Source organism: Scardinius erythrophthalmus (assembly GCF_964197995.2).
Source record: "Scardinius erythrophthalmus genome assembly, chromosome: 15".
Lineage (NCBI taxonomy): Eukaryota > Metazoa > Chordata > Actinopteri > Cypriniformes > Leuciscidae > Scardinius > Scardinius erythrophthalmus.
In genome coordinates this window covers 27,914,745-27,933,160 of record NC_138235.1, presented here as the reverse complement: position 1 = coordinate 27,933,160, position 18,416 = coordinate 27,914,745, and the positions used below count along the sequence as shown (strand labels likewise).

General features: G+C 36.6%; 1 protein-coding gene across 5 annotated transcripts in view; it reads left to right on the top strand.

Moving 5' to 3' along the window:
* The window catches only part of b4galnt1a (beta-1,4-N-acetyl-galactosaminyl transferase 1a), a 35,322-nt gene extending 17,487 nt beyond the window's left edge, over positions 1 to 17,835 (top strand). For all 5 annotated transcript variants that reach the window (XM_081386987.1, XM_081386985.1, XM_081386984.1 and 2 more), the window contains 6 exons: positions 3,029 to 3,209; positions 4,392 to 4,484; positions 4,579 to 4,766; positions 4,868 to 5,008; positions 16,530 to 16,767; positions 16,850 to 17,835. In XM_081386987.1, the coding sequence (XP_081243113.1) occupies positions 3,029 to 3,209; positions 4,392 to 4,484; positions 4,579 to 4,766; positions 4,868 to 5,008; positions 16,530 to 16,767; positions 16,850 to 17,070 (1,062 nt within the window). In that variant the 3' untranslated portion in view covers positions 17,071 to 17,835. The remainder of the gene's footprint in view (positions 1 to 3,028; positions 3,210 to 4,391; positions 4,485 to 4,578; positions 4,767 to 4,867; positions 5,009 to 16,529; positions 16,768 to 16,849) is intronic.
* Positions 17,836 to 18,416: the final 581 nt, after the last annotated feature.

Sequence of the window (18,416 nt, the reverse complement as noted above, 5' to 3'; positions counted from 1 at the left end):
TAATAACCCTAATTTAATAATACAGTTTTTATATTTAATAATTGTTTAATACCATTATATTAGTCGGTTATCATACTGTGAAAATCTCATACCTTTACAACCCTACTCGGGGGACTCCCCAACCCACCCCCGCTGTTAAAAAAGTAACTCAGTTACTTTTACTCTGAGTACATTTTAAATGAGCTACTTTTTACTTTTACTTGAGTAGATTTTTCGACCGGTACTTTTACTTGTACTTAAGTAAAAAAAAATTGTAGTAATAGTACTTTTACTTGAGTAGAATATTTTATTACTCTTTCCACCTCTGTCCTGAATAAATGAAGGAAGTTTGCCAACAAATGGTTTAATAAAACTATCCACAAGTTTTGAAGCTGGCTCTGTAATAGATTCATTTCTGCTGATTATAGGTCTCACAGGCGGATTTTCAAGATTTTTATGTATTTTTGGAAGCATTTCAGATTTTTACAAGAGAGAAATTTGCACTCATTTTTTGAAATCCATCCCTCTTCTTTAGCATGTAATAAAATATCAGTCAGTTCGTTTTTAATTCTTTCTATTGGGTTGGATTTCAGGCGCTGGTAATACTCACAGTTCTGTAGTTGTCGCAAGGCTTCTTCAATGTACTGATGTCTACCCCATACCACTACCGCACCTCCCTTGTCCGCTCTTTCAGATTATCAGATTATCAAAACATAAAAATGCCATTCGTGTCTGTAACCCTTCATACCCCGTGGCCCTACATTATAGAGATGTGAATCATGGTAGCCCAAGTACACTGAAGATAATCGGCATTGAACATATCCCTAAGTCAATAAGAGGAGGAGATAGGGTTAATAGGCTTTTACACAGAGAGTCTTTCTGGATCTATACACTGAAAGCAACTACATTTCTGGGCTTGAACGGAGAATTAGACTTTGTGCCTTTTTTTTTTTTTTTTTTTTTTCTAGTGGTGGGTTGCGCTCTGCATTGTATGATGTATACATTGTTTGATTTTTGTATTTCGACTTGTGCAATTTGATTTATAAAAAAGGAGAATTTATTGAATATTTACAATATTATATAATATGCAGTTTGACCTGTATACTTTATTGGTATTTATGATATTGGTTTAGGTGTAATACATTTTTATTTTAATTTATTTATTTATTTTTTGTTGTTGTTGTTTGATTCGGCTGTGTATCGTGTTGGATATGCTCTTTGTATTTTTTATTTTTTTTTCCTCTCTCTTTAGGTCTCCTTACACATGTGACCAGGTGTTCGTAATTTGACTATTTAACTGCCGTTAAAAATGAACCTGAGACATTGTTTGTTACACACACCCTGACGAAGGCATGTAAAGCCGCAACGCATAGGTTTACCTGTCACCAATTTTAATGTTTAAGCCATGAATAAAATAAAGGCTTTTTTAACTTTTTTCAATATAATTCGAGTGCCTTGGAGTTCCTATGTTCTTAGAGCTTAATTATCCCAAACAACCAAAGAGCACTGAGATTTTACACCCTGTGCAGCACTTCTATGGCATTCTTTGCTTTCATGTTTTATATTTTATTTGTTCATTATTTATTTTGGTGGATTTTAATTGAACTTGGTCAGAACTGTTTCAAAAATAGTTATGCATGATGCCTGCTGCCTTTGGGCTCAGTGATGTTGAATTTAAATGACAGGTAAAATAAAGACATGTAATGTTACATTGTGATGTAATGGTGTTTTCTGGAAGGGACTAAAGAACAAAGCATCTTTATCACCTAAAAAGGCAGAATACAAATGTTTTTTTTATTTTTATTATTAAGTTAGATAAACATTTTATAACAGTTTCAGGTTATGTTTTAGTGTTGGTAACATGTCCCACCATTGTCCCACACAAACTTATAATCATCCCACATTTGGTTTGTTTGATGGTCACCCTAATTTAAGCCCTCATGTTTGCCATGCGTCTTTGTCTAGTATTGTTCGTGTAACCACTGTTTGGTGAGTTTTCTGTTAATGTTTAAGTTTATAGCTCCATATCAAGCTAAGACAAGTCTTTGTTTATTTTGAGTTTGTTTATGTTTGTATATAAATAAATACTGCACTTGGGTTCTTCAAACTGGCCATCAGTGGAATCATTAAAATATATATATTAATAATAGTCATTATTTACTTACCCTCATGTCATTCCAAACCTGTATTCCGTTACAGCTTTGGTTCATACAATGGTGACCATGGGCTGTTATATGGTTAGTTCACCCAAAAATGAAATTTCTGTCATTAATTTCTTACCCTCATGCCGTTCCAAACCCGTAAGACCTTCATTCATCTTCGGAACACAAATAAAGATACTGGATACTGGGGTCAGAAAGCTCTCGGATTTCATCAAAAATATCTTAATTTGTGCTCCAAAGATTTTGGAACAACATGAGGGTGAGTAGTTGATGACAGAATTTTCATTTTTGGGTTAACTAACCCTTAAGCTGCAAAAAGGAAGAAAAAAAAAAAGAACCAGAAAATTGGTTCTCTCACACTCACACTCTATAATTCAAGTCACCAGATGCCATATGATTTGTTTTCAGTTTGGATGTTGATAACTTCAAAAGTTCTCACATGTCTTGTGAACAAACATCATGGCATCAGAACTGCCATATGCACCATATTTGGTAAGAAAGATAATAATTATTTGAGAATGAATATAATGACTTGCATTTGGGTCTGTTTCTCACACAAACCCATCATGTGACTTCAGATGTGTTGAAATATATTACAAAAATTAGCTTGGACTGCTTTTTATGAAACTTGTTAGCCCATGGTCAGTAAACTCTTGTATGGATGGTCACATAAAAAATGTATTCTTGATTCATGTTCCATGCATGCAGCATACACGTTTGAAATGAGGGTAAATTTACCCAATTATCATTTTTGGGCTGATCTATGCATAAATGGAGATATGATTCAAAGAAAGCTACATGACTGAGGGGGTGAATTTGTTCTATGATGAAAGTCATTTTGTTCAAAAGTTATTTTGACCCTATTATTACTACAATATAATTTGCAGGTAGATCTGATTGCTACAATGGGAACATTCAATACGGCAGCGCTGGTGGATGGAGTAAAAGTCAAAGGGGAAGGAGACATGCATATTAGTTTTATGAGCAGATCTCTGTCCTCATTAAACAGGCAGCTTGAGTTTGTTACCTACACAAACACACTGTTCCATCCCAACACAGCAGATGTGGGTGAGACCCCAGAACACATTATTTTTTATCTAATATGGTTATGTTCTTTAATTCAGCAATAATAAAAAAATTGAACAGCAGAATAGATATAATGAATGCAGATGTTTGTTATGCAAACAACAACAATGTATAATTATCTCATTGGCTTGAATAAAAAAAAAGAAAGTTTGCCCTTAGAAACATGTTCTCTGCTCCATCTACAATTACAACAAACCACAGCACTGAGCAAACAGCTTCATGATTGCCTTTATGACTGTACAGTAGCACTTCGTATAGAGTAGCACTGCATATAGAGAAGGCAAATATCCATTATCTGGCCAGCATATGTTCCCTGTCGTCTTGTATAACAGGTTCCTGTTATTATCTTGTAATGACACAGAGGATAGAGCCATCTATAAGGATTTATAAAATAGAATAATATAGAATTAAATAATCCAAAGTACACAAATCAATAAATAAGGCAAGATCAGGATGTGATGCGTTTCAACAAATAGAAATGCAAAAAACTGTCAAAACTTAATCTTTAAAGACGCATAACACAGAGGAAATTAATGATGGCTGAAAACCTATATCTAATGGTGTTTTACCAACTATTTGTTTTAGAACTATTTGATATAAACAAAATTTACTGACAATACTTGGTAAGAAAGATCATTTGAGAGTGAATAATGACTTTGGGTCTGTTTCTCACACAAACCTATCATGTGAATTCAGAATCACAAAATTAGTTTGGGCTACTTTTTATGGATCTTGTTAGCCCATGTTCTCTAAACTGTTGAATGGAGAGGGCTGCATAAAGATTTGTAAAGAATTATTCTTAATTCCTCTTTTGTGGTCCACACAATAAAATGACCGCAAACAGTTTTGAAACGAAGGTAAATATTGACAATTTTCCTGTGATGTTGTAATGACAGAGGGTAAAGTTATCTGGGATTTATAGAGGATAATGATATTGGATTTAAAAAAAAAAAATCCAAAACACAATTCAGTGAATAAGGCAGGATCATCAAGAAGATACATTTCAACAAAGACAGAAAACTGCAAAACTTTGGAGATTACACATGTATATCATGTTATTGTAAATTTCCATGTAAATTTACTGACAATACATGCCATTTAGCATTTAGCTCTATATTGAGTAGTCTTTTTAATTATATAATACTTTTCCTTTGTCTGTGACAGTACAATTTAAAGCAGGTATTTTCCTGGCCACCTTCACAATTAAGATCAGACATCCACCAATGCCTAAATTCTATAACCCTGGACCCAGAAAAGGTAAAACCGATATATTAAATAGCTATAAAGTCTTTTCAACTCCATTTATTAGAAATTTCACAATACTCATGTTTTGAAATTTTCCTTTTCACAGAATACAATGTAAGCACTCTGGTCACCATTGCCACAAAAACATTTCTACGATATGATAAACTTCAGGATTTGATCAACAGCATTCGACAGTTCTACCCCACAATAACTATAGTGATAGCTGATGACACCAGGGATCCTAAACCTGTAACTGGACCCTACATCGAACATTATATCATGCCCTTTGGCAAGGTATGGATGCTATTACATATTGACTCAGCATGGGCTTTTTGAGCTCCTATGTTTCCTTCTCAGGACAAATAGATTGTTTGTCTGTCTGCTCATCATTACAGGGCTGGTTTGCTGGGCGTAATCTGGCAGTCTCTCAGGTAACAACCAAATATGTGCTTTGGGTGGATGATGACTTCATTTTCACCTCAAGCACCAAACTGGAAAAGATGGTGGATATTTTGGAGAGAACCACTTTGGACCTGGTGAGAGAGCAATTTTTGTTGCATTTTTACATGTTAGGAAGAAGGAAGTGATGAATAATGTGATTGTGAAATAATGGCAACCCAACTGTTACATAGTTGCAGTTTCTCCCTCCCAGGTATGAAGCCATAACTTTGTGATTTAGTATAAGAAACTGCTTTACATAAAAACAACAGCAACAACAAAAAAAACATACTGCAAATGCATATATTTTGTTGTTTGGCTAGTTGTGGCAAACAAATGAGATTCAAAGATAACATAAACAAGAAATTGTAAGATGCAAAGTAGTAAGCTGGAGGCATCATGCACCTGGGGTTTGGTTCAACAAACACAAACATTCTAAAGTTAAAGGCTGTTGTAGTATGCTGAGAAACATTGCTGCCATTTTCACACTACACAAACAAACCCCACCATTAACACATACTCAAGTATGTTTGACTTACTGAGGGACTGTGCACTAGAAAACACATCCTTGAACGCAAAACCTGATTTTGCACAAACTTGTACAGTACATGTTTTTCCAAGTACTGTATAACATGTTCCTCCTGGATCAACATCTTTGTTCTTCTTAGGTGAACATCTTAGATGTCAACATCTTAGGATTAAGCCATGAGCAATAGTTTCAAGAGCAAGTTTAATTGCCGGGTGTGACTTCTCACTATAAAAAGTCAGTTCCTCCCTATAGAGAAACAATCTTGTGATTTAAGAGGTGCGGAACTCCTCAGTCAAGATGAATGTGGAAATGTATTTAATGTTGAAATGGAATAGACTATTTAAAAAATCGCAAGTGCATAGGCTTTCTAGCATTAATATTAGGCTACTATAACAACATTTTAGTTAAGGACTGTCTGTTACACAGTCACATTTTAATTGGCACATTTAACAAATGAACTTCAGCACTACAAAGAATGCAGGTCTACCTGGCTAAAAGGTATGATCAAAGGCTTTAGATATACAAAGACATGTACTCATATTATTATGAATGGGAGAAAGTGAAACATAGCCTAGAAATCTAGACGCATCCTAGCGGCAGCAAAATGTATTTTGCAGCCAGGGCAGTCTAGCAACTCTACATAGACTTTCGAGCTGCAAAAACCTAAATTGGGTAAGGCCAATCACGTCGCGTATAGAGTAGGCGGGACGGGCTTAACATATGACGACAGAGTTGCGACGGTTACCTGCTGCTACTTGAAAACAAAGAATGACGGCTGCTGCTGGAGAACAGTCTTTCGAATCAGCTTTGTCCACGACTCTGGAGGACTTGGAGTTAAGTTTTTCTTTTGAGAAAAGAGCAAAGAACGGCACTTAAGTCATTCTTAAAAAAAGGAAGATGTGTTTGTTGTTTTGCCGGCCAGATATGGCAAAAGTTGAATCTATCAACTAGCTCGGCTGTTGGGAAAACGCTCTGGTTGGTTGAAGCGCTGTCCTATTGCGTGCAGAGGGAATTTGAAAGACAGCCGTTTATCCCGCCCCTCGGATTAAACCGCGTTTATGGTGAGTTTCCAGACCTAACATCTTGATGTAGGTCTGGCTTGCCAGGCTAAGTGAAACACGCAATATGGCAGAATAGTCCCGCCCTCTAAATAAAAGATAAAATAACTGATTGATAAAATAATAGCCTCACTGCAGCTGCCGTTAGAAAGCTATAATAATAATATTATAATAACCATAATCATAATAATAAGTTTTATTTATAAAGCACCTTTCCCATGCTCAAGGTCGCTGTACAAGGAGACAACATAAACACAGCATCAAACATAAGTATGCATCACATAGTACACATACAAATATACTGTAACAACAGCAGAACACTAAACAGCAGGGTTGGAAATACTGTAAGAAAAAATGAGATTTGAATGAGGATATAGTAGAAGTGTCACAAAGAGTAAGAGGAAGAGAATTCCAGAGTTCCGGAGCCATGGCACTAAATGATCTATCACCCATTTTTGAAAGACGAACATGATGTACAGTAAGCAGTTTTAAGTCAGATGACCGGAGAGAGCAAAGAGGTGAATAATAGTGTAGTAGTTCAGATAAAGATGACTGGAGAGAGTGTAAGCTCGCCCTCGATCGGCCCAAAGTCCGGCATCCGACCAGCGCGGAAGGTCTCTACGTGTTACTGTCTTTTCTCGAGGCAAAGTATTTTTTGATTAAATGCAATACATTTGAATATGTATTTTCTCGTTATTTCATTCTGCATAAATGAAAAGGTTTTAATGATATCTGTGCATCATTAAATGTGAGCGAATGTTTGACTATTCCTTTTAACTCTTTAATGAAAATTATGTCAAAGACGGTTAGAATAATCAAATGTAATAATTTATTATGTCAGGTAAATGTATCATGCCAATTTCGTAATCAATTCAAAGATAATCGATACAAAACATCAAATGCTCTGGAATAAAGAGAAGAGATGCATGATGCTGAATTCTTTGAGGTCCTTCAACATCATGGGCTCATCTGAGTAACAGAAGGACCCAACATTAAGATACATAATGCTAAGAGTTTACTCTTAAGTAAGAGTCACTCTTAGCATCATGGGCCAACTTGAGTTACAAAAAGGCCCCGATCTTCTCGTTGCATTCCATTATATAGACAGAACCTCTTTCACATGGAAACATCCGCTAACAATGGAAATTTGCATTCAGAGGTTACACCTTTTGGGAGGTGTGAGACCATTTCCTTTGTGTGCCAGTTATCCCTAAACTCTTAAAAACCTTATTACCTTTTGTTTTACTTATTTGGAAATGAGACATTTGTACCAGTCGCACTGAGACATTTCAAATGATACCAAAATGTACAATACTCAATGATAATCATTCACATTAAACTATATATTTTCTTGGGTGAATTCAGGTGATCTGAGCATGAGAGAGAGTGTCACTGTTGTGTTCTGTTTAGTTTGTTTTCATTGGACTTGTCTACCTGTCACCTCATCACGTATCGTTGTCAGTTATTATTAGTTCATTTGTATCACCTGTGTCTAGTTAATTATCCGTATCACCTGTGTTCTGTCAATCAGTGTTTCATCTGTGTGTATTTAGTTCCTTCTGTTCAGTCAGTCTTGGTCCGTTCTTGTCTGTTAAGTGGTTTTTGGTGTGAGTGTAATCCTGCCTGTCTGTACCTGTGGAAATACCTATTGTGAGTAAAAGTTCATATTGGAATCTTATGCCTTCATCTTTTTCATCATTTTCAAGTATATTTGTAAGATTTGTATCATCTTACACCAAACCGTGACAGAGAGGGGGTGAGGGATGATGGAATGAAATGTAGATTAGGGTGACTGGGAGGTGAGACTTTCGTCTCGATAGTGCACAAGGGGGAGTTCAAATGTTCATTTCCAGAGAGGTCCTTTGTCCTCTCAGGGTCTGGTCGCTCTTCAACCAGACTGTCCGGCATTTTCTATTTTCTCAATTCTTACAAGAGCAAAGAGCTGAATAATAGCACAGAATTTCAGATAAATAATTGGGAGCAACTCCATGAAGACATTTAAAAGTTAACAAGAGAACTTTATACTGAATGCGGACAGGAACAGGTAACCAATGTAGATTATAGAGCAAAGGGGTAATTTGATTAGATTTATTGACTTGATGATTGACTAGTAGCAGAATTTTGAACATATTGTAGTCTAGTGATTGTTTTAGCAGGCAGCCCAATAAGAAGAGAGTTAGTCGTCAAGATGAGAGGTTATCAAAGCATGAATTATAGTTTCATTGTTTTAGTGCTTAGTGCCATATTGAACTGTATTGCGGACATTAAAATCTGGTTTTAAGTCCAGAGGAAGAGCAGAGACTGAGCGAGCTGATATGTAAATTTGCAAGTCATCGACATAACAGCGATTAGCTGAGACCATGACTACGGATAATGTGACCAAGAGGCAACAAATAAATATTGAACAGAAGTGGTCCAAGAAAAGAGCCTTGAGGGACACCTCCATAGAATAAACAAATATTGTTCTGAAAGCTGGGCTAAATGAGTAAACACTGTTACAGCATTCTTGACATAGGTCAGAGCCTCAGTCACTTCACAGATTCATCAAACATTATTTATTTGGTCTCTCCCTCATTAGAGTGTTGGCCAATCGTCGAGCACATGCAATAATCCGCACTCTGAAGTCAGGGATGAGACATTAACAAAAGCCCGATGAAATCTCTATCACTCCCAAGAGACCCACCTGACCAAAAACCTGCTCCCCCTTTATAGCCAATTTTGGGAACGGCAAAAAGATCAGACATCTTCTTTCCCTGTGACCACTTGGGCACTGGAAATCCCACAGCAGGAGGAGTCAGGGTGATATCATTGTGTTTCAGAAACTGTAGACGTGTGGTAACACGGTAAGAATGCCTGCTCTGATCTTGGTATATGGGCTCACCCACCTTCACTGGTTTCAAACTTCAGATCAGGATCTGTTGGTTAGGTACAAAATTATGGGTTGGCTTATCTGTGGGAACAGGCAGATTTTGTGAGACATCATCATTTATAACACTTATCAAACTGACTGTTTCCCTCACTTATGATACACAGTACAGTTCATTGATGGTCTCACACACTTTATGCTTACTCAAATGTGATAGAATAGTCCGTGATAGTGTTGTGTGAGCAAAATTAGTTTAGCTCTTCGAAAAAATCATTGACATGGCTCTGATCTTCCCATTTACATGTATTTGGGTAATCAGTGGTACCCCAGTTTCCCAATTTGTCATTTTGCTGATTTAGAGTTGGGCACTCATTGATCAGATATTCTTCGGTCACGTTGTCGCCTAATGTACGGAGTAAAATAGTACTACGAAATTCGGGCCCAGTCAGTTGCGCGTAATGAGTTTAACTGCGCAGAGTTTGTATAAATTTATGTATGGCAATGAAGAACAAATCAAATTTATGGTCTCAACCTACACAAAATATTTCTTGGTTTAAGGGCTTTATGCACTCTTTTTGGTATCAAGAGATCTCTTAAACTTTCAAAATTCATATTGCCATCGTCAACAATTTCAATTTGACAAATAATCAATACAAATTAATGTGTGTTCTAAACATCTGGAGGATTACAGGGAACCCTTAATAATCTCCCTTTTACAGGTGGAAAACCTTCGATAAATACTACGCCTACAGATATATTACTGCTATTTCTAGTAATAACCCTTTCTATGGTAGGTTATATTTATCAGGATAAATACTAAATCTAAAGGTACATTTAGGGCTGTGAGATATAGCTAAAAATTTATCACGATATGTTTCATACTGTTTGGTATCGATCTTTTTTTTTTATAAACTTTTTTTCGTAGAAAATAGAAAAGTTTGAATTTAAACCACTGTTTATTTATTTATCCACATTAAGGCAAACAACAAATTATACTAGTTTTAGCTGTCAAAAATAAAAATAAAATATAAACAAATATCATCTTTATGTCTTATATTAAGATAGAAAATTAAGTGTTAAAGAAACTCTAGAACTTAAAATGTTACAAAATGTGTGCAATGTAACAGTGTATTTGTAGAACAATCAAGGCAAAATTTGAGGTAGATCAACATCTGTAATACGTATGGGTGTAACCGGTTCACAAAATTCATAGTTCGGTTCAATACGACACTGGTGTCACGGTTAGGTACATTTTTGAGACAGCAAAAAGAAAAAATGGCAGAGAAAAAAATATTTGTTAAAAGAAAAAATATTTTTATATAAGTTTGAGTTTTCCTACATCTTGAAACTTTTAGTTTCATAAATTGGGGTAATCTTTGAAGGATGCACAAATAATGTTTTGGTCATCACATTAAAAATAACATTTAAATATGATAATATTTGAGTTTTGAAGTGCTGGAAAAATATGTGTGACGTACTTGAAAGTATTTTACTATCTGCCAAACTTCCATGGTTACAGTTAGTGTTACTACATTAAATCCATATTGAATGTTGCTGATCTGTGGACTTAAAGCCTATAACTAGTTCATTCATGGTACAATGTTTCTCCTGGTTTCCACATCAGCGCCGTTTGAGATGTTAATAACCGAAGAATTTGAATGTTTCTCACTAGATCTTGCAGCGATGTTATTACTTCTGTGGCGAATTCAAATGCTTTTTTTACTGGATCTCTTAGCGCTGTGTAGTAACAGTGTCACTTGATCAAGATAGGCTCAGCCTATCTTGATATTAGGCTCGCGCTGCACTGGCATTGGTCCAAACTGATAAACGGTCCGTGAAGCACAAAATAATGAGTAGCGGAGTTTCGTTCCGCTTTCATTACATTTGCCATTTGATGTTGGGCAACGTTGTTGTGGTCGCGCCAGTTTTAATGAAAATAGAGCGCTATATCAAACTTTTTTTTATATCGTTACCGACAATGGTGTACCGTCGATAAATACCGATACCGTTTTATTGCCCAGCCCAAGGTACATTACTGTTATTTCAATTAATAACCCTTTTCATGGTTGATTTATTCTTTAAAAATCACAGGAAGATTGCTTACCTGTGATGCGATGGAGCAGATTGTCAATTTCAGCTAATCAGATGTTTTAGGGAATTAATTTTCAGCTGCAATTGCCCGCATTCTCCACCAGGCTGTTAAAAAGTACATTCTATATAGAATGAAAGTGTGTAGTAGGCTATTATATTTATATTTATATATTTATATATTATATGAATGTTATTTGGACGTACTACATCCGCCATGTTGTCATTATGTGACCTACCAGCGTCAGTTGCGTCTCTTCACCTCCATTAATAAATCCTTGTTTCCACTGAATAAGCACTTCAGAATCTCGCCAGAGGTAGTAGGTCATCCAGGCCAGGGGCTTTACGCCTAGGCCTACTGTTTTTCGAATACTGTGTATTCTGAAATACTACTCTGTTGGCGTACAGTTTTTCACATACTAGACTGTTTTCTAAACAAACATCCAAATTCTATTTCAAAATGCTAAAATAACCTTCATAGAAACTTCACTAAAATACTTCATCACTCCATCTAATCCTGGAGTAGACTGTCTCATTCTTCACACTGCACTCTTTAATTCACTCATACTGTAGAGAATGGGACATCCAACAGATGATTTGCGGTGAAAACTGGGTACCATTATTCTTTTGAATTCACTTAATTTTCTTTATCATGCCCCACACCCTCTTCTTCTAGTGTATTCTTCCCTATTTCACTACAGTATGACATCCAATACATCTTGGCTTTCCTTAACTGTCCTCCTTACAACTGCTTGTGCTTGTTTATACTCTTATGAAATCTGCCAACTCTAAAAGTTAAAAGATTAATGGTCTGGCGTCGAGTAATGAAAATCGCCCAGCTCGAGGGGCGGCAACAAGTGTGCATTTGAAAATCTCACTGCACGCAATTGGATAACACTGACCAATCACAACAATAAGCCCCATATGCTAAGCTACCAGCGGAGCTAACTGGTAGATTAGACTCTTACCGTATCCGGTCGGCAAAACAGCAAAAACGTCCTTCTTGCAAAGGAACGATTTGAGCGGCGTCTTCTGTTCCTCTTTTAGATAAAAAGCTAAGTCTAACTCGTTCATTGTAGCGGCCAAAGCCGTTTCAAACAACTGGTATTCATCCATAGCCATCTTGCAATGTTTACTAATGACTTCGACGTCACAGCGCTGTCGTCATCTGTTTAGCTCACCTCTGGCCCGCCTATATCAGATAACCCGATGTGTGATTGAGGGGCATATTTAATGAGCATCATTACTTGACACCAGAGTAACTTCCTGAGCAAATTCAATTTGTGCTCTCGCGAGAACTCTGGATTACCAGGGTAACATTCACCGTGAGACTCACGCGATTGACACTTCCACACGCTCTCAAGCCACACTTTCTCACGCACAGAAAAATTGCGAAGCAAAGAGGACACGGAGACCGACAGACTAGACAGAGCAGGTTACTTATGATATTTAAAAAAATCTCAGCTCTCAGATTCTGTCAATTTTATTACGAAATTCAAACAATAAATACCGTTTTGGTGCTTGTAAATGTGACCTGACAGATCCCTAGCAGCACGTGAACCGATCATCTCTACTAGCTAATAGTAAATAAACACGAACACTGTTGAAAGGTACAGTACAACTTACCGAAATGTATATTCATCATACATAATATCAACCAATCAGTGTTTTTCATCCGTGGAAAGGGTCAATAAAACAGCTGGAGAACCATTATGTCACATTTACCTCAGGAAAGCCATTTAATGACCATAATATAGCATGTTGGCTAGAAAAAAGAGAGCTATAGAAAGTATTTTGCTAAATATGTGTTGTTGGCATCCTTCTGTCTCTAGAGACAATGGAGTCTGCACCTTAGTTGAGAAGTGTTTACTGAGTTGTGGAGCTGCATCGCCGGCTGTGGCTGAATAAGCCAATGCGGAAGCTGCAGTTCCTACCACACTTGCTGCAAGTGTGGTCATTGGTAGGGGCCATAGGGGAAGCAGTCGCAGGCTGGGTTTTCTGCTGTTTACAGCTCTTCCTTTCCCTACGCTGGATCTCTCTCTTCTCCTCGGCCTGCTTAACGCCAGTTTTGACATCTGCACGCCAGCTAGAGCGGTCGGAGGTTGCTGATATAAGTAAAATATTTTTACTTATATCATTAAATAAAGTTGTTATTATAATAAAAAACGCATTATATTTAATTTGAGTTATTTTTAACCTTAAATAATACTACCAGCTGAGAGGGCTCTCTGTATGTTTACAGCATTAGGTGAGTTTTTTTTTTTCTTGAGAAAAACTAACGCCTATCTTGTTTACCTAATATTTATCGAAATGAGTCAATATTAAATAAAATCACAAGAATTTAATTGAATTGAAATCGTGAAATTTGTGTGAAGCAATAATAAAAAAACATAGCTTACCAGATATTGTTCCATGTAAACATTGTAACGTTGTCACTAAATCTAATAAAATTCAGTTTAAGTACCAAAATGTTTTGACAATCACAATACACTTATGACAATACCCCCCCCCCCCCCTCCATAATTCTCACTCCAAGCTAAACTCAAAAGTTGCCAGCTGAATTATGTGACTTCCTGACTTCCAAAAAGTTAATTTCCTCCCCTGAACTTTTTACATTCCTTTCCCTTTACATAAGAGTCGTTAGTAGTAGTCATTTGAAAACTACTAAACACTAAGAACTTTCTGGGGAAAGTTGCATATAAACATATAACTGCTAAGTGTGTCTTAACAACTAGTCTGTTTAGCCCTAATGAATTGCTAGTTGGCCAGACACATTTTAGAAAGCATATTTCTCTGATGTGAACAGCTATTTTAGACACAATGGCTTTGTTAACTTCACTCTGGTGATATCTATCGCCTCTGTTTCAAACCACAAAAAGCATAATTTGATATGAACAGTTGCAGATATAAAGCAAGGTCACCAAATCCGACGAGGCTGCATTAGATGTCTGTTGCATGAACACATACTGAACCTTTCAACTTTATCTAGATCACTGATAACGGCTGTTGTAAAGTTTTTCTTTCTTCAAAGCAGAGACCAGTGAGACAGTCGGGATCGCGTTCAACGGAAGTTATTCTTTATTGAGAACTCTGCTGTACGTGGCTGTAGAACTTCCAACATGATCTAACTAAAACATTATACATAGTAGCTATATACATTCCAAGGGGGAGGGATTACATAGAGGCGGGAACTCTGAATAAAGCATGCAAATGAAGTGGGAACACACCCTACTCTGAGTCCAATTGAATCAGCATAACTATTCACATGCTGATACTGGCCAGGAACTTCAATTCCAAGAGCCATCCCAGTGCCATTAAAGACAAAAGGTGAAAGTCAATCAACCTAACGATTCAACGTCTGGGCTCCGAAAGGTGAGAATCAAGTGATCTGATTCATTTAAAACACAATAGAGAAAACAGGTCTGGCAAGAAAAGTGATTCTTTGCTGGAGACTCCATAATCACTGGAAATCAGTCTACTAAACTTTATCAGTTTATATACTATTGCAGTGGAAAAACTAAATTAAACATTTAATAAAATATGTAATCCAACACGGCACAATAGACTATCCGGTCTTTAAGAACGCTAAACACTTAAAATGACATTCCACAAAGATTCCCTTGTGAAAACCGCCATGACACACCTCTTCCACAAGCATTTAACTAATCCTCAAACATAAACCAAGACACTTCGTCTACTGTAACTCTTATTTGCTGCTTTATTTGTTTAAATGTTTATACTGTACTTTAAATTCTCCTTCTCCTTTTTTGCATAATCTCTGATCCAGCTTGTTTACAAGTGTAGTTTTCACTAAATGTATATAAGCTATAATATTGTTCTCCCTGTGACAAATTGCCTGATGTTTCCTCATTTGGATAATGAAGTATCTGTTAATTGAATACATGTAAATGCAAACATTCCTAATATAGTGTGACAATCGCAATGCTTGGTTGTCAGTATGTTAAATGAAAGCCTCTTTTTCCTGAGTCATATGGGTGGACCGTGGGAGAGCTTGCCCCACTTCCGCTATAGCCTACATGTCACACTTCCATTGGTGCTGTATTACTGAACACCTATAGGCTTTGATCTGGAGATACTCACATCCGTGCTGATATTCGGAAAAACACAATTGCATGTTTTATATTGATTTTAATACAACAGGTCAATAAACAAGATGCTAATGTTGAGAAACTTACAGTGCAGACAATATTTCCAGTTACTTGTCAGTTTATACCCCGCCACAACAAGGCGACATCAAATAATAAAAAGCAAATAATCCATAGTAATCAGATTGACGGCTCAAACGGACTGAAAAGCCTTCATGTAATCACCTTAATCGATCCAACTGACCTCGATCAGAATTAAATTTCGATCGGATTGAAAACCGAAACTGGAAAGGACTGCGCATGTGCAATGACGTTGAAATGGCGTAATGACTTATGACAGGCGGAACAAGTTGTTAATTAAATGTCATAAATGACTCTAAAATTCCCCACTCATGGTAATGTAGGAGAATAATAGCAACAAACAGCGGGGAGCTCTGTGTGTTTGTGCAGTGAGCGCATGTTGTCAAAAAAATCTATTCTGATTAGAAGCTTGTGGCATAGGCTATAAACCCTCACATGAACGATAAATAAAGTGATCGGGTTGATGTAACACTATGTTCAGATTCATCAATCGGAATGAATTAATTGAATTCAAACAAAAGGTGTACATGTAAACACAGCCAGTGACTGACTTGTTACCACTTTAAAAAAAAAAATTCCATGCACAGACAAGGCATCCAGAGAATAACATTTAAAAAGTTTATTATAATTTGATTATAATTTGTTTGATAGGAATAATTCTAATGAAATGTAAAAGTAGACTAATATTAACTGATATAGCCCATTTATAGATTTATATATATATATATATATATATTAGTATACTGTGTGTATGTATGTGTTTGTGTACATACATACATACATACATACATACATACATGATATAAAAAATAAAAATAAAACTGTTGTGCAATTATCATGAATGTACTTTCAATAATCTGACTGACATAAACTTCTTCCTGGGTTTGTGAGGTGGGGGGAGCAGTCAGAGAAGTGACGGGATACACTGCCACCTATCGACACACCATCTCCACAGACGCAGGTGATGAAGAGGGAGATTGCTTACACATAAGGACAGGATTCCACCATGCCATCGAGGGATTTTCCAATTGTGTTGTTGCAGATGCTGTCATTAATTTTTTCATGGCTCGCACAGAAAAGATGCGAGAAGTAGGCTTTGACCCTCGTCTGGCTCGAGTTGGCCATTTAGGTAAGAGGTCTAATGTAAAGTAGATCATGCATGCATGTGGCAATGTTTTAGTATTACCCTGACGGTTTTGTTCTTTCTTCAGCATTTTTTATTGATGGGCTTGGCACCCTTCATGTGGGCTCCTGTGATGATGTTATTATCAGTCATGCATCGAAGATCAAGGCGATGTTGCCATGGGGACAGTCTGAGACTGACGAAGCCTATTCCAAGTTCCGTTATCATTCCAATGAAGATTCCACCTCTATGAATGAATACGATCTTTATTATCTCAAAAATCATTTTAAATGTGTCACTAGCGACTAAATGTTCTGTGAACACTTTCATGGTAAAGAGCCGACAAGCCTTTGGCAGGATGAATGGACACGAAGAAGATTAGGATAAGATGAACAAAATGACCCCAGAACAAAATGAATGGCCTCCTTAATTTTTTCTCTTGACAATAAATGGCACAACACATTTAACATAACACATTTTATGAATGGCTTTGCTCTCTTTAGTTTGGTCATTTTGCAAGTGTGATTGTCAAAACATTTGGTAACTAAATAGAATTTTATGAAGATTAGTGACATGTTACAATGTTTACATTGTACAATGACCAGTAGGATACAGTTTTTATTATTGCTTGACAAAAAAATCAAGATTTCAATTCCATTCTTGTGATTTGATTCAGACTTTGATTCAATATTGACTAATTTGGATACATGTTTATTTTAAATTTAAAAAAATAATCTCACCTAATACTGTAAACAGGGCCCAATCTGCTGGTATTATTAAAGGTTAAAATATAAAAGGTTAAATATAATGCAGTTTTTGTTATAATAACAATTATTTAATGACATAAGTAAAAATATAATAAATATGTAATATAGTGCTCAGCAAAATCTCCTCTCTAGCTATTTTTTCCTATATTCAGTTAACATGCTATGGTCATTAAATGGCTTTCGTGAGGTAAATGTAACGTTATGTGACATAATTGTTCTCCTGCTGTTATATTGACCTCTTTCCGTGGTTGAAAAACACCAATTGGCCGATATTATGTATACTTTCGGTAAGTTGTACTGCATCTTTAAAATAAAAAAAGTAACAGATGATCGGTTCACGTGCACTTGAACTGAGGCGCTCAGCGATCTGTCACGTCACATTTACAAGCGCCAAACGTATTTTTGTCTGAATTTCGTAATAAAATTGACGAAATCTAAGAGCTGAGAATTGTTTAATATTAAAAGTAGGTTACCTCTTTGCTCCGCAATTTTTCTGTGCGTGAGAAAATGGATGTGTGGCGTGAGAGCGCGTGAAAAGTGTCAATTGCTTGAGTCTCACGGCCCATTCACACCGGACGCCGAAGCGACGCGGAACGGAGGCCGCTTCCTTTCGGCGCCCATGTTAACCTATGGTGTCGTTCACACCAGACGCGGTGCGCCGCGGAGCGCCAGTTTCGGCGTCTGGTCTATTTTTTTCGCGAGCCGCGAGTGATCCGCGTCCATTCCGGCAGGAAGTCACACCAAGAAACACGAGACATCCGGTCAATTGTCAAAATATAAGCAATTTTCAAATTAAAATACCGCGAGTATTAACAAAAAGTATTAATAGGCCTACAAGAAGTGTACAAACTTCTTGGTTACAGAAACATGGTGTATTCATTTTATGAG